General features: G+C 40.5%; 1 protein-coding gene across 1 annotated transcript; it reads left to right on the forward strand.

Annotated features, from left to right (window-relative positions):
- The first annotated feature begins 2,709 nt into the window (after positions 1-2,709).
- PDK4 (pyruvate dehydrogenase kinase 4) lies at positions 2,710-13,319 on the forward strand. Its single transcript, XM_065831603.2, has 11 exons — positions 2,710-3,121; positions 3,948-4,089; positions 5,128-5,199; positions 5,780-5,964; positions 6,390-6,482; positions 7,012-7,089; positions 7,731-7,807; positions 8,487-8,585; positions 8,874-8,984; positions 9,682-9,795; positions 10,813-13,319. Exons 1-11 carry the CDS (start codon positions 2,983-2,985, stop codon positions 10,954-10,956), a joined length of 1,254 nt encoding a protein of 417 aa, XP_065687675.1. The 5' UTR covers positions 2,710-2,982; the 3' UTR covers positions 10,957-13,319.
- The last annotated feature ends 710 nt before the right edge of the window (positions 13,320-14,029 follow it).

Raw genomic sequence — 14,029 nt, forward strand, 5'->3', positions numbered from 1 at the left:
ATTGCCTTTTCAAAACTTGCCCCAGGGCAGGTCATAAGAGGAAAGTTAAAACAATAAAGCAGCAGAAATAAGACCCCATCTGATTAATGATCCAGTTCAGAATCTGGCACTCTCTTCACCATCAAAATGTTCTCTAACACCTGCACTTAAAACTGTCATGGGCACTGGAACTACAGGGGTGAAATAGTGGTTTGGAGAGGAAACAACATGAGAACAACCAGTACTGCAGTCAGGAGAGATGGTGGAGTTATCTGAAGTGGTTACAATTTTCACAGTTTAGTCTCCTTAACACAGAGCTTGGCCTAGAATGAATCCTGATATATTGTTACCTTTGTGGTTAAAACTTGCCTGTCTGTTCCAATATTCAGGACACCCTTAATGATTATCTCCCAGATAGATGATTTATGTTTATAGAATAGAAAGTTACATTGTTCAGAACCTACTGTAATATATAACCCATCATACAAAGAGCAAGAAGCAAATTTACATTTTGAAGACATGTTTCTTCCAAAAGCTCACTGGAGTAATAAACCTCTTGTTAGTTGCTGCACCGCTGATGTGTACAATTCTTGTAGAAAGTTTGTTTTCTTTTGAAAAGCATCCAGGTTTCCAGTTGTTGGAGCCTTGCCTTTTTAATAATTGGGGAAAGCAACACGCTTCCTATATTTCCTGCAACTACAATTGCACTGCTTGTTCAGAGCTAAACTGAATATGTTAAGATTTTTGTTCATCCCTAACTGCATATAACTACCAGGAAAGCTATGAGAAAACAAGTTGCTGTAAAGAAAAGAAATGTAATCAACAGGAATTACTCCTAGTAGACTTTTTTCCTTATTCAGAATAGAGTGTGTAATAAGACTGACTGCTCACAAAGGTTATTCAAGTTACTTGTATCAAGCCAGCTCAGAACACCATGAGATTAAAATTAAGTATCTCAATAGAAACAGAAATAGTGACCTTATAAACTAGACTAACTGCCTAGTGTGGAAGACTTTCTTGACTCAGATTTTATTGCAAAGTGTTAATCTTCAGATTCTTGCTTCCTATAGCCTAGTGGCTTCAGGAAGGACACGAAACAAAACAAGAGCTATCTTACACATGCTCCATAATTTAAACTAATCTGTATGATATTTTTACTTCCATGAGTCATCTGCAACTTGCAGGCAAATAAAGTTAAAACCATCAAAAGCAAACCCCAACATCTATTCTCAAATTTTCAACTTCTGGCAAGCACAGGAAAAATCAAAATGTGTACATTTGTCATTATTAGATGTCTTCATTTTGCTTCATTTCACATTTCATATGCCAGCATACAATGACTGTTGTAAAACCTAATATATCTGATGGAACAATAATAGTAATTCTCACAATAAAATAATAAAACAGAGAGCAATAAAATAATCGAACAGAAAGTACCATGGAAGTAGAAGAGTAAGCAGGGATAACAGATATAATGACTTGGAAGACAAAAACGAGATAAAGTTCAAGAAAATAACTAATAAGCTAAAGTGTTTTCCTCAGCCTATTAAACATTATGAATTTATTGTTAGGAATGCATGTTCCTTCCTGTTAAAAAAGCATACTTATTTGTGTATGTGTGTAGAAATACATGCACATTAAAACTGGATGGAGGAGTCATATCTAAGTATTAAGGCTATATTCTTTTGTATCACTGTTTTATTGCTATGTGGTCCTGCTGTTGCTGATAAAGACTTAGGATGTTAGGAAGTACTCTGCTGACATAAACTCCATTCTTCAACTAATTGTGCAAACTCTGCCTTTAGTGAAGCGGACTTGGCGTCTTGAGCTCAAAGTTCCCCTGCCAGTAGGGAGGAAAAGGTGTGCAGGCTTTTCCCAGCTCATCCGTGACCCTGGAAGATGAGCTGCCCGAGAGAGAGAAGTTCCGTCAGCCACCTCTTAGGTCAGCTCTGGAGCCTAAATAAGGGTCACATGGCGATTTGGGACCCGTGAACAATCCAAGCAGATGTCTCCAGGTATCCGGTCACGATTAATCCAGGTCGCGGTGATGACCTGCGTGCCAAGCACCCTGAACCCTGTGGCTGGGCTCTCATTTTGCTCCCCTTACACACCTCCACGTATCCTCTGCGCCGACCCTGGACTTTGAGTAATTCCAGCACTACCATCCCTTCCAGTTAGCGCACAGAGACAGTTTCCTCTTTAGTTAATCGGCAAGACACCCGCGTACCCCTCCGGGCCGGCAGTCCAGCCGCTGCCGGGGCTGTCACCGACCCCCGCTCGGGCAGCGGGCGGAGAGCCCCATTCCCCTCCCCACAGCCCCGGGCCCACCGGCCCCCATTGATTCTCTCTGGAAGGCCAGATCCCCCCCGTCCCGCGCAGCCAATAGGAGCGGGAGGAACGCAGCGACCTTGGATCCTGTCAAGGCGACGCCGTCTGTGACATTGCCCAGCCCCTGCCCGGTAAACAAGGTCGCCGGAGACGGCGCAGGGCCAGCGCCCGTTCTCCCCGCCCGGCCCCGGGGCTCCCCCGCGGCCTCCCCGGCCCCTGGCGCTTCCCCCCCGGGTCTGGCGACGCGCCCGCTGCCGCGGGACGGGGACAGATTGCGGGGGGGTTGAAGGGGTAGCCCCCCCCGCAACGGCGGTCACGAGCCACCCCGCGCGGGGAACGTTCCGTTACGGGCGGCGGGGCGTGGCCTGCCGGAGCCCCGCCCCCCCGGGGACTGTAAATAGAGGCAGCACGTGAAGCCACCAGCTACAGGCGTGGGGACAGCGCAAGACCCACGGGTACCTACCGGCACCTGCAGACCCGTCCGATACCGACCCGTCCGATACCGACCCGTCCGATACCGACCCGTCCGATACCGACCCGTCCGATACCGACCCGTCCGATACCGACCCGTCCGATACCGACCCGTCCGATACCGACCGGTTTACCTGCCAAACACCGACCGGTTTACCTGCCACAGACCGACCGACAGACTGATCGAGCGACGCCCCGGCAGCGATGAAGGCCGCCCGGATCGCCCTGCGCACCGCCGCCCCCCTGGCCGGGGCCAGCAGCCGCAGCGGGCTGCCGCGGGAGGTGGAGCAGTTCTCCCGCTTCTCTCCCTCCCCGCTCTCCATCAAGCAGTTGCTGGACTTCGGTGAGTGGCGGGACGAGCAGGGGAGGGTCGGGGGGTCCCCGGTCGGCGGTGACGCCTGAGGGTCTGTCTCTCGGAGGTTTGTTTCCTCGCTGAGGGGCGAGCGCGGGGGGAGCGGCGGGAGCGGCGTTGCTCGGGCCGGGGAAGGCGGCGATCCCCGCCGGGGGCTGTCCGGGCTCTGTCTGCGCTGAAGGTACCGCCGCCCCGTGTCCCGAGGCGGAGGGAGGGGAGCTGCCCCTCCAGCGGCGGGGCTGAGACCCGCTCGGGAACCTGCCCCCCCGGGGCTGGAGGAGGTGGGGAGGTCGCCTTGGGCGATTGCCGGGCGATGGTGGCCTGTGACTGCCTCCATCTGAGCTGAAGATAACGCTACAGGTCTTATTCGGTGGTGTTAATGGGATGGGGCTAAGAGTTAAATCAGCTAATGAGTGTTGTGCGGCACGCGGTATCGGGGAGGAGTCATTAGTCTTGTCCTGATGAGGCGAACAAACAATACCCAGATCCGATTACCGCATTGACAGCTGTGAAGTCTGTGCTTATGTTCAGACGTCACCCTGAAGAAGCCCGTGTTTACTGAGACCGATGTGCTTCTTGTAGAGGATTACAAAAAAGTCCCGTGTCTAAATGGGAAGTGTGCGTGTTCCTCCCAAGAACACGCTGTTTCTTGCCATCATGTAAACAACATTCAGCCCAAACATGTGGGTACATTTAGAACTGGCCAGTAATAGCATGGTTCCAAAGGATATAGTACAGAAATCTGTGGCAAGGCAGCAATTTGTATTTGCATCTTGAAACTTCTTCAAAGAGGTTTTTACTTTGGATTTATTCACAGGCTCAACTAATGGATGTGAGAGAACTTCTTTTGCGTTTTTGCGGCAAGAACTTCCTGTGAGGTTTGCAAACATACTGAGAGAAATTGATCTTCTTCCTGCTAAATTACTAGGCACTCCATCAGTACAATTAGTAAAAAGATGGTAAGTAAGAACTACTTGAATTCAGCCTGTAAAATGACATGGCTTTGACAGCTTGCTTGTCATAGACTTCTTTGAATAGTGGAAGTCAATTTCAAAATGCACAAGAAATGCAGATCATTCATCAAAGCTGAATTGCAAGGTGTTATACGCTGCCGTTTTCTAGCATACTAAAATGAAATTGAAAACCATCATGGTTATATTGTTATTTTTAAATAGTATTAAAAACAAACAAACAAAAATGAAACAATTTGAAATAGCTGATAGAGCAAATCTTACTTGTTACCCTTTGGGAAGGGAGGGAAGAAAACATGTTTTCACCTAGCATTACAGACCCTCAGAGTTATAAAAAATTGCAAAAGCAGCCTATATACTTGTTTGGGTCTCTCACTGAAGGAATTGCTAACAGAGCTTCCGTTCCATAGCAGATTGTCTTGGCTTGTGCAGCAAGTATTTGGAATTCAGTTAACATAATCTCTGGTTGACACAGTGGTTTGGTCTGATTTAACCTTGCTTTACTGGTACAACTGCAGCATTTGCAAGGATGGCTGACATTAAGGACAAAGTATTAGAGTGAAATCCAGAAACTGTTCTTAATCTAGCAAATGAGTGTGCCCTTTGCAACATGCGTCAAGACTGTCAGATGTTAGCACAAGCCGCTCAAGTACTTAGCTTGTGCCAAAGCTGATCAGATTTGGAAAAGTTTTGTTTGCATGGCTTCCTGACTAGTGTTGTCATTTGGATCTTCTTTTGAAACACCTCTCTTCTCAAGAATTGTAAGGGGGTGCTATGTACCTAAAGTGAGGGTTTAGATTCTTTTTTGTGTGGCAGGCACAAGAAAAGACTTCTAAAACTTTTAAGGTTGAGGCAGTCAAGAAGTGTCCATCTATGATTCCATACTTGGATGGTTCTTTGATACTTCAGAGATACTTCACACTTCTAGCCAACTTGTTAATAGTCATGATTTGGACAAGACAAAGTATTCTTGCTGCTCCTAGACTAATAAAAAACAAATGTATTTTTTGTGTTCTTTTTCAATAGGTACATCCAAAGTCTAGTGGAGCTAGTTGAGTTCAATCACAAAAGCCCAGATGACCAGAAAGTCTTATCTGAGTAAGCCTTTCATTTGTTTCTTTGAACATTTGATCTCACATTCTGCTTTTCACAATGTTGTCAGTTTAGAATGACAGCTGTCATGAGCTGAATTTGATAATCTTGCATGAAGTGCTGTGCATAGAACAAGGTGGTTTAAATCTCTGATCATGTTTAGCAATATTGCAAACAAATATGACCCACTGCAGCTCAGTTCCCAGGGCATACTGCCCCTTGAACTGTCACAACAAATATCGACAAAAATTATCTGTGATGTCACATCCCTGCTTCTTTCTGAGATGTCAGCTAGGTGTCTCTTTCCTTCCTCACACACTCCTCTGCTTAAACCAGTATGAATGAGTAAACACACAGTTAATTTGACATGGCTAATAATTTGACCTTTTATATTTAAAATATCAGACTATTCTGGTTTAGGTCAGTGAGTAATTACTTTAAAAATAATGGAAAATAGACTATATTTTAATATTAAGGTTGTTCTGCACTTACCTATGCTGCTGCTGGATTAGATAATGACATTGTACAAAGCTTGCCTCCATGTAGTCTTAGAATAATATTCTAAAAAGATCTCTTTTTGACCTAGTTTTATAGATACATTAATTAGAGTCCGAAACAGACATCATGATGTGGTTCCTACGATGGCACAAGGAGTAATTGAATACAAAGACACTTTTAAAGTAGATCCTGTCACCAATCAAAACATTCAGTATTTTTTGGATCGTTTTTATATGAGCCGTATTTCTACCCGGATGCTAATGAACCAACACAGTAAGTAGAAATGTTTACCTGAGGACAAACTTCAGTCTAATGAGAAACATGTTAAAGTAAAGATTTCTTAAAAACGTTGTAGATCTGCCTCAGATTTTGTATGACACTGAAAAGTTAGAAACTGAATGTATGACTTACAAAAGTAATGGGAAAACTTGTTTTCTAGACTGCAGACTAATCGTAATAAGTCTTACGTGAAATATGTAAGAATCTACTTACATCTGAAAAGCCTTTAGATGTTGAACTACAGAAAAGCCAACATAGTTTGCTGGCAGGAGATAGCCTTTTTAACTTGCAAAAGGCATAATCAACACTCAGTATTTTACACGATTATATGCTGTGAACACACTGTATTAGTCTAAATGTAAGGCTTTTTATAATACCATATTTGGAATTAAATGTTGTATTGTTTTAATCTCAAACAGCCCTTCTTTTTGATGATAAATCCCGCTCAGGAGGACATCCAAGGCACATTGGAAGTATTGATCCTTGCTGTGATGTTGCTGAAGTAGTGAATGGTACGTATTCTCAAATCCTTACCACTTCTCCTCATGATCAGTATTTGTATCTGATTGCAACCAGTTTGGGTAACCAACATGTGCTGTATAGGATGCTGACTGCTTTTTATTGAAATAGTTGAAAGCAGTCTGTCAAAACATCAGGTTTTACAGGACAGAACTTAAAATACAAAGTAGCAGTAAAAAAATGTGTTGAAATAAGGCCTAGCAAGTGACAGTTGAGAGAGGAGTTAAAAGTTGCCTATGGTGTTGAGGTTGGCCTTGCCTACTCATAGATAACAGATACATCTACTTTACCAAATTATCAAGTTGTACAAGATTTACCTATGTTGCTGTAATTGCCTATTTACTCTCAGTTCTTAGTGCAGACAGTGGATGCAATGTCGTCATTCCTTTGAAACACAGGCCTAGAGTCTGTAACACCTTAGCAGCTAACGCAGTTAAAAATCATATTTTGCCGTGCATTAGAATGAGTTTCTACAGTGTTTGACATTACATTTCACATATTTTATTTAAATAAATTTTTCAGATGCTTTTGAAAGTTCCAAGCTGCTGTGTGACCAGTATTACTTAACATCTCCAGAACTGAAACTTACTCAAGTGAATGGTAAGATGAGAGCTTTTTTATGTGTGTCTTCCAATAGGCAGAAAAACTGCTTTTACTGAATCAAAAGTCTCCCATTTCTATATCTGTAATTGCACATACCAGTTGATCTGTCTTGGGATAGTTCCTCTTCATTTTCGGTTACAAGCACCTCATTTCATGTCTTGTGCTAGAACTCAAATGTCATTGTATCTTAAACATCAGATTTCCTGAGGTAATACTTATGAATTTGAAAGAAGTAAGACTTAATCTGTACTAAGAGTTGCTAGAGAGGAGCTCTGTATCTGAGGTGAGGAAGTGGGGCTGACTGAGAAACACTGGTTCTGGTTCAAGCTGCCTGTGTGTGTCTTAACTCAGGCAATCTGCTTAACCTCTAAAATCCTTTACTTATAAAATGGAATTAATACTAGATTTTTTTTCTGGTTTATTTGAAAATAAACTGTTATTAAGCAAGTGGTAATTACAGTCTAAACACTGTTACAAGCGCATAACATCTGTTCATTTGTGGGGAAAAACAAAATTGAGACTTGATTTGATTTTCTTGTTTGTTCTGACATACAACTTATCTATTTTAAAATTTTGATACAATACAGAAAAATTCCATCCTCCTTTTAAATCTTGCTTACCTTTTTCCTTTCCCCTAGGAAAACATCCAGGAGAGCCGATTAGCATCGTATACGTTCCTTCTCATCTTTTTCACATGCTTTTTGAGCTCTTTAAGGTATGTCAGTATAAACTGCTGCTTTTCTTAGTAATCCAAGCTGGAGCATCAATATTTAAAATCTCTAGCTAGATCTGAGTAAAGTAAAGCTTTACTTAGGACAGTGAGATTTCTAAAATGTTCTTATTTGGGGAAATAGCTTTGGCAATTGGGAAAGGAATGATTCCAGTTTGCAGGAGAGTATTTGGACACTTTTTTGTGGTGGTAAATAGGACAGGGTGAGAGAGTAAAAGTGGGACATGGACTTGTGGCCATTGGTAGCCTTCTGCTTTTAGGGGTTACAGCTGTAGTGCAGGTTTGCCCTGGTGCCTTTTCTGTGGAGTAGGTGATACATCTTGAAGTAGTGAATGGGGCTGAGCTAATGCACTGCCAATGTGGGGCACAGAATTAGGGCTCTTCTCCAGAAATCTGGTGACTCTTAAAGGTTATTTAACTGACTTTGGCGGGGCTGTATGTTGGGTAAGAAGAGTGTAGTCTTTCAAGCATAGCAGACTCTTGGCTGTGCTTAGTTGCTTTTAGATGTGAGTCCACCTCTGCTCCTGTTACACTGATTGCTGAGTGTGTTCCTTAGAAGCTAGGCACTGATAGGAATGGATGGTAACTGTGCTCAGCCTCTGCATAACAGGGGTATGATTTTAAGTGCAGAGATTTCTGATGATGGTAACCTTCATTTCCATAGAATTCGATGAGGGCAACTGTTGAATTCCAAGAAAACAGTCCTTCCCTTTCTCCAATTGAAGTGACAGTTGTTCTAGGAAAAGAAGACCTGGCAATTAAGGTATTTTGTTGCCCTACTACAATATTGTTTTAATGTAATCATTATGATTGCATATGCTGTAGCAAATTCTATTAGAAGAACTTGCAGTCTCTGAAAACAGATCAGATACACTATGCATGAGCCTTTTGTTGATAGCCTCCATTTAGTACAAGTATTTAACTGAAAAATAATATGCTGCAAAATAAATGTTTGCATGTAATACTGTTGGAAGGGATTGTTCAAATAACAGCATTTTAAATACCATTCTTAAAACATGATTGTAGTTAACTTTGTACTCTCTTGAACCAGGTCTCAGACAGAGGAGGTGGTGTTCCAGTAAGGAAAATTGAGCAGCTGTTTAGCTACATGTATTCCACAGCACCAAGGCCAAGCATGGAGGATGATCGACAGACCCCTCTTGTAAGATATTTGCAGTACTCATGTTACTAATACGGTTGCTAAAAGTGTTGAACAAATTGGAAGGTTAATAAATTATGAAACACTATGTCTACCTATTGCTTTTTGGGGAGTGCAAAGACTGAGCCTCATAAATATGAATTAATGCTTTCTGAAACAGATTTTTAATAGCTATCTTAGTGGACAAAAATATACTTTAAAAGGTATAAATGAAGAAGAACATTCCAACCTGAATCTAACACTGTTTTTTTTTCCTATACTCCAATGACAGTAATTTACTTGGTCTTCACTCCCACTCAGTCCTCAAACGTATAAATTATGCTGTCTTTATGGAGACAAGCACAATAGGCTTAGATTATTGTTGTTTATTTACCAGTAGCTAACTCCTTTTACTAATCAAGCTCTACTAGCAAAAACAAGACAGGGAAAATACAGAAATGTAATGTGTAAAAGTAGGACCCATATATAAACCCTCAAACTTCCATGGAGATTAGTTTTTTATTTCATGTGGTTTGTTTTTTTTTTTTAATGGTCAGTTTCAATGTTCTTTATGAAACTGCTTAGAGATTTCTGTTTTATTTCAAGAGATGAGTAAATGCAAAGGATCTTCTAAGTCTGAAATCTCTGAACTCTTTCCAGCTATTTAAGTCACAAGAGCTAGTAAAAAATAAATTACTTTTGTCTTGTACTTTTATTTTAGGCTGGTTTTGGGTATGGCTTGCCAATTTCTCGTCTGTATGCTAAATACTTCCAAGGAGATCTAAATCTCTATTCCATATGTGGTTATGGAACAGATGCTATTATCTACTTGAAGGTATGTATTTTGATTTGGTTAAATCAAATATAGTGTTGATAACTACCATTAATGCAGTGAAGTAACTTCTTAGTATCATTTTAAGGTAAACATTCTTTCCTCAGGAGTAGAAAATCTTGAATTTTTATTAAGAAATGCCAGTAAGATTTGTGACTGGTGTCTAGAATTTAAAAGATCACTGGGCTCTAACTAGTCTACTTGAAAATCTTCTAGTTAAAGCCCCAATAATTTTTAGAATGGAATACAAAGTACTAGAAGAAAGTGAAGTAACAGAAACAAAGGTGTGAGCAACAGACCTGGTTTCTTTACTGTTGCTGCTTTACTCTGACAACCAGAAAGTCTGTGTAAACTAATCCTTGAAGAGTCTAGTAGTTGGTCCTATTCAACACCTGCCATATAGCCCATATGTGGGATTCAGATATCAGTAACCTTAAATACCTGGTGTGTAACATGCACTGCTGTTTTTATAAGTAACCCGGAAAAAATGACTACATATTCTTTCTGCTTGTTGTGCTTATCCATGGGAAAAACTTGCTTTGAATTTCTTCTAGTAGACCAAAACCATAGTTCCAAGCATCGATGGCGCTCAGAGAAACAATACAAAAGAAAAGGAAGTTCAGCTATATACGACAGTTTCCCAATAGAATATGAATTTTAGCTGCAAAATAAGAAAGTAATAAAGGAATATTTTTAAAGTTTCTCTGGAATTTTGTAAATGAAAGTTCTTTTCTATGACTTCAAGGACTATCTTGAAAGCAGCTTACAGAGTAACTCCAAAGGCCTATTAAAATGTGTAAATATGACTTGATATTATTGCATTTGTCCTGCCAAATCATCCAAATCAAACATAGATACTGAAGCACAGAAATGACTGCCTGTATTGTAGAAATATTTCTATAAATAACTTCGTAGTGTCAGTGGCTTAACACTTGAAACCTACTGCATGAATGTTTGCAAAGTGGTATTATCGACAGGTACAGACCAAATAACTTTCTCTTTCATGATCTTTTTTCTTAGGCCCTATCAACAGACTCAGTAGAAAAACTCCCAGTTTTTAACAAATCAGCTTCCAAGCATTACCAGGCTACCTCAGAGGCGGATGACTGGTGTGTCCCAAGTAAAGGCCCAAAGGATGTATCAAAGCAGAGTGCAGCTCTCTGAAGAGAAGTTGGTGTCCAGGCACTCAAGGGGATCAAGCTGGCTTCTTAAAAAAGACTAGTGTTTGGAGGTATTCCTCTACCTCCAAACAAGCAAATTCTTCAGTTTCAGGACTGGCAGAAGGCAAAGAAGATATGAACGTTATAACCTGGGCTGCATGCACTGAATGTGGAATCTTTCTGCAGGCTTCAGGATTGGGAAAATAGGAGCACATCAGTCTTTAAAGAGGAGATGTATATAGAGGAAAATCAGACTATTTTTTTTTTCTTACGAGCAAAGACTTGATGTAATAGAGGTGTGCAATTTTTAAGTCCTGTTTAATGCTTGAATTATGAATACTGATAAAGGTCAGTTATGATGGTGTATATTTTTCTCCTAGAATAGTTATCAGTGGTTCATCTTATTACATAACTTCTCAGGTAGATAGATAACACCTGTACTTTAAAGCTGTATTTATAACATTTGCAAAAGATCAACTTAACATGGCAGTCTTGTAGTGAGATACAAACAGCGTTCAAATACAGCCTGACTGGGAGGGAGGGAGCCCTGGGAGGTAGGGAGAAAGTGTTTTCCATATATAAGGAAGTCCTATTTTGAAAAAACAAACCTGTATTCCAGTAATAATTCTGATTTGATGCCTTGCTCTGCAAGTTGCACTGCTAGATTTTTTATGTTCAGTTGTTCATGGAAAAACTAGCCAAGTAAAGCTCCTGCGCATAAGGTAACTAAGAAGGAAATTGGGATATTTTATAAAGCTACTGGAAAGAAACAGAAAGCTACTTTGTTATAGCAGCTGTAAGGTTAGGCTACATATGGCATACATCCCTGCACTCCAGAAAGCGTGCGCCAAGTAAGTAGATTGGGATTTTGCAAGAACTCAAGTCAGACGTGCAAGTTGAACGGAAAGGGTTTGGAGATCTGTATTACGTAGGCATGACACAGGAAACAACAGTATGTTTAAAACATGGTCTTGTGGTTCCTTTTTGCCATGCTGTTAGAAGTTTAGTGGGTCAGTACACAAACCCAAAATCTGCCTGTCATCTTTGCCGAGTTTGTTTTGGACCACACTAGTTCATTGTATGTGGGAATTCTACACCTGGAAAGCTGTGATGAGCACCAAAGGTCTATTAGAAAGGTTTTCAGGAAGAGCGGTGTTGGATCTCGAATTTTGTTTTAAGAACTGTTTATTGCTATGAAAAGGGCTTAGGAGATAAGTTTCAAAATACGAACAGTACTGAAAACTATAGAATGACTCTTATGAACAGCAAAATAATGGGGAATTGTCACAGGAACAGTGCCAGTGAGAGAGAGCTGTTGGGAAATTATTCCATTCTCAATAAGCTGCTTCATTTCCCATCCTTGTGCACTTTCTTGCTTGTAAACAAGGTACACTTAACAACAGAATAGAAGTTAAACTATTGGATGTTGCTAAACCGGCCAGTCAAAGTTTATCAGGGCTGTATAATATGACTTGATTATTTTTTTACTAAGTAACATATTATCTTAGGTGTATATGATCCTTTACAAGAAGTTGCAAGTACAGCATTTAAAGCATCCTGCTCAGTTGTATGACAGTTTTCTAAAACAAATTTGTATTTCTTGGACAGAAAGCCACTCCATATTCTTGCTGTGAATATGAAGTATTTTTTTTAACAGGAATGAAAGCTGAAACTACTTTTGTGTTCTAGAAATCCCATTGCACAGATTTATCCATCAAAAATAAAATAGTAACCTGACATGCTTCATTTCTTTAGAAGTATTGGTGATAACTACTGAGCATAATGACTTCAGTACTACATCAAGGCTGTTTTTATCTCAGTGAATAAGCTGCAGTGAAATGAAGTATCTTTGTCTAGAATATACAGATGTGGAAAAGCTGCTTTCACTGCCTTACTATACTTGAATATGTGTTGATTTTGTATTGAATACAAGGTCACAAAACGATACCTAGGTAGTCATTGTTGTCAGGTAAACACAAATGATACCTCTCTGTCTGCACCCAGTAATGCTTGAGTATGAGTTGTGATCTCATGCTGTATTGTACATCTGTAACATAGCTGCAGCTGTAACTGACCTCTGTCTCAAAGCAGCTGAAGCCCATGGGTGCTGTAAACATATCTGCAATGTTGCTTGCAGAGAGAAGCTGCAGAAGACATTCATGCTGCAGACAGAGATGTCTATAGCACTTAAGGAACCCACACGGAATCTCTGTACTTTTAAAAATTAGGACCTAAGGGCTATCTGTCTAGATCATACAGTGTCTTTTTCTAGCATTTACTGAATTTTTATTCCTGAAAGTAAAGCTGTGGTTTTAAGCCTTTTACTTGGATGTAGAAATAATTTTATAATAAAATCTTCTAAATGGTTCTCTAGTGTCTTTATTTTCTTCTAAGAAGCCCAGTGCAAGCAAGGCATTTTTTATTTTAAGTCTCATGAAATGGAGTTGAGCAAAGCACATTTCATACTGTGTCAAATAGATGTAGCAGGTAAAACACTGAAAAAAGACCTGCTTGTGCTTAATGTTGCATCTGCTGGGAGTTTACATAGCACCTAAAATCACTACGTCACATACACATAATCTGATTCTTTCTAATTAGGATAGCATTCATCTTCAGAGATGAGATTGACAACCCTTCATCAGTGCACATTCTACCCTCTAAAATATTTATTTTTGTGTTCAGTTACAAATAACGAAATTTCACCATGAGTTTTATATTAAAGACATGCATCATCAAGTCTGTAACAACTTTTTGCATGGGCATCTTCCAGCTCCGAAGCAACAGGACAACTGGTTTTGAGTAGCTGGTTCGTAAGAGAACAGTTGTTCTCAGATGGAACAGGCTGTTCCATGATAAAACAGTCCTGTACAGCTGGTGCTTTGGCAGACTTCTGTTTGCCTCGGAATGTCCTGCATCTCCATTTTAAGAAGATAGGCTAACTGTAAAATTGTGTGTAGGTACTATACCTGAAAAATGAGAGGTGCAAAACAGCCAGAACCTGGTTGTCTGGCAGTAAATTTACAAGTGACAGCCTTGTGTGCTGAGTTTCCCCTTTTACGAATGGTTTTTTTTTTTTT

This window comes from Patagioenas fasciata, chromosome 2, assembly GCF_037038585.1.
Source record: "Patagioenas fasciata isolate bPatFas1 chromosome 2, bPatFas1.hap1, whole genome shotgun sequence".
Taxonomy (NCBI): Eukaryota; Metazoa; Chordata; class Aves; order Columbiformes; family Columbidae; genus Patagioenas; species Patagioenas fasciata.

Bases quoted from the DNA above. Each gene is read 5' to 3' on its own strand.
- PDK4 (XM_065831603.2), top strand. From the start codon at position 2,983: ATGAAGGCCGCCCGGATCGCCCTGCGCACCGCCGCCCCCCTGGCCGGG. The intron at 5,965-6,389 runs GTAAGTAGAAAT...AATCTCAAACAG, and splicing joins GATGCTAATGAACCAACACA to CCCTTCTTTTTGATGATAAA. The intron at 8,985-9,681 runs GTAAGATATTTG...CTTTTATTTTAG, and splicing joins ATGATCGACAGACCCCTCTT to GCTGGTTTTGGGTATGGCTT.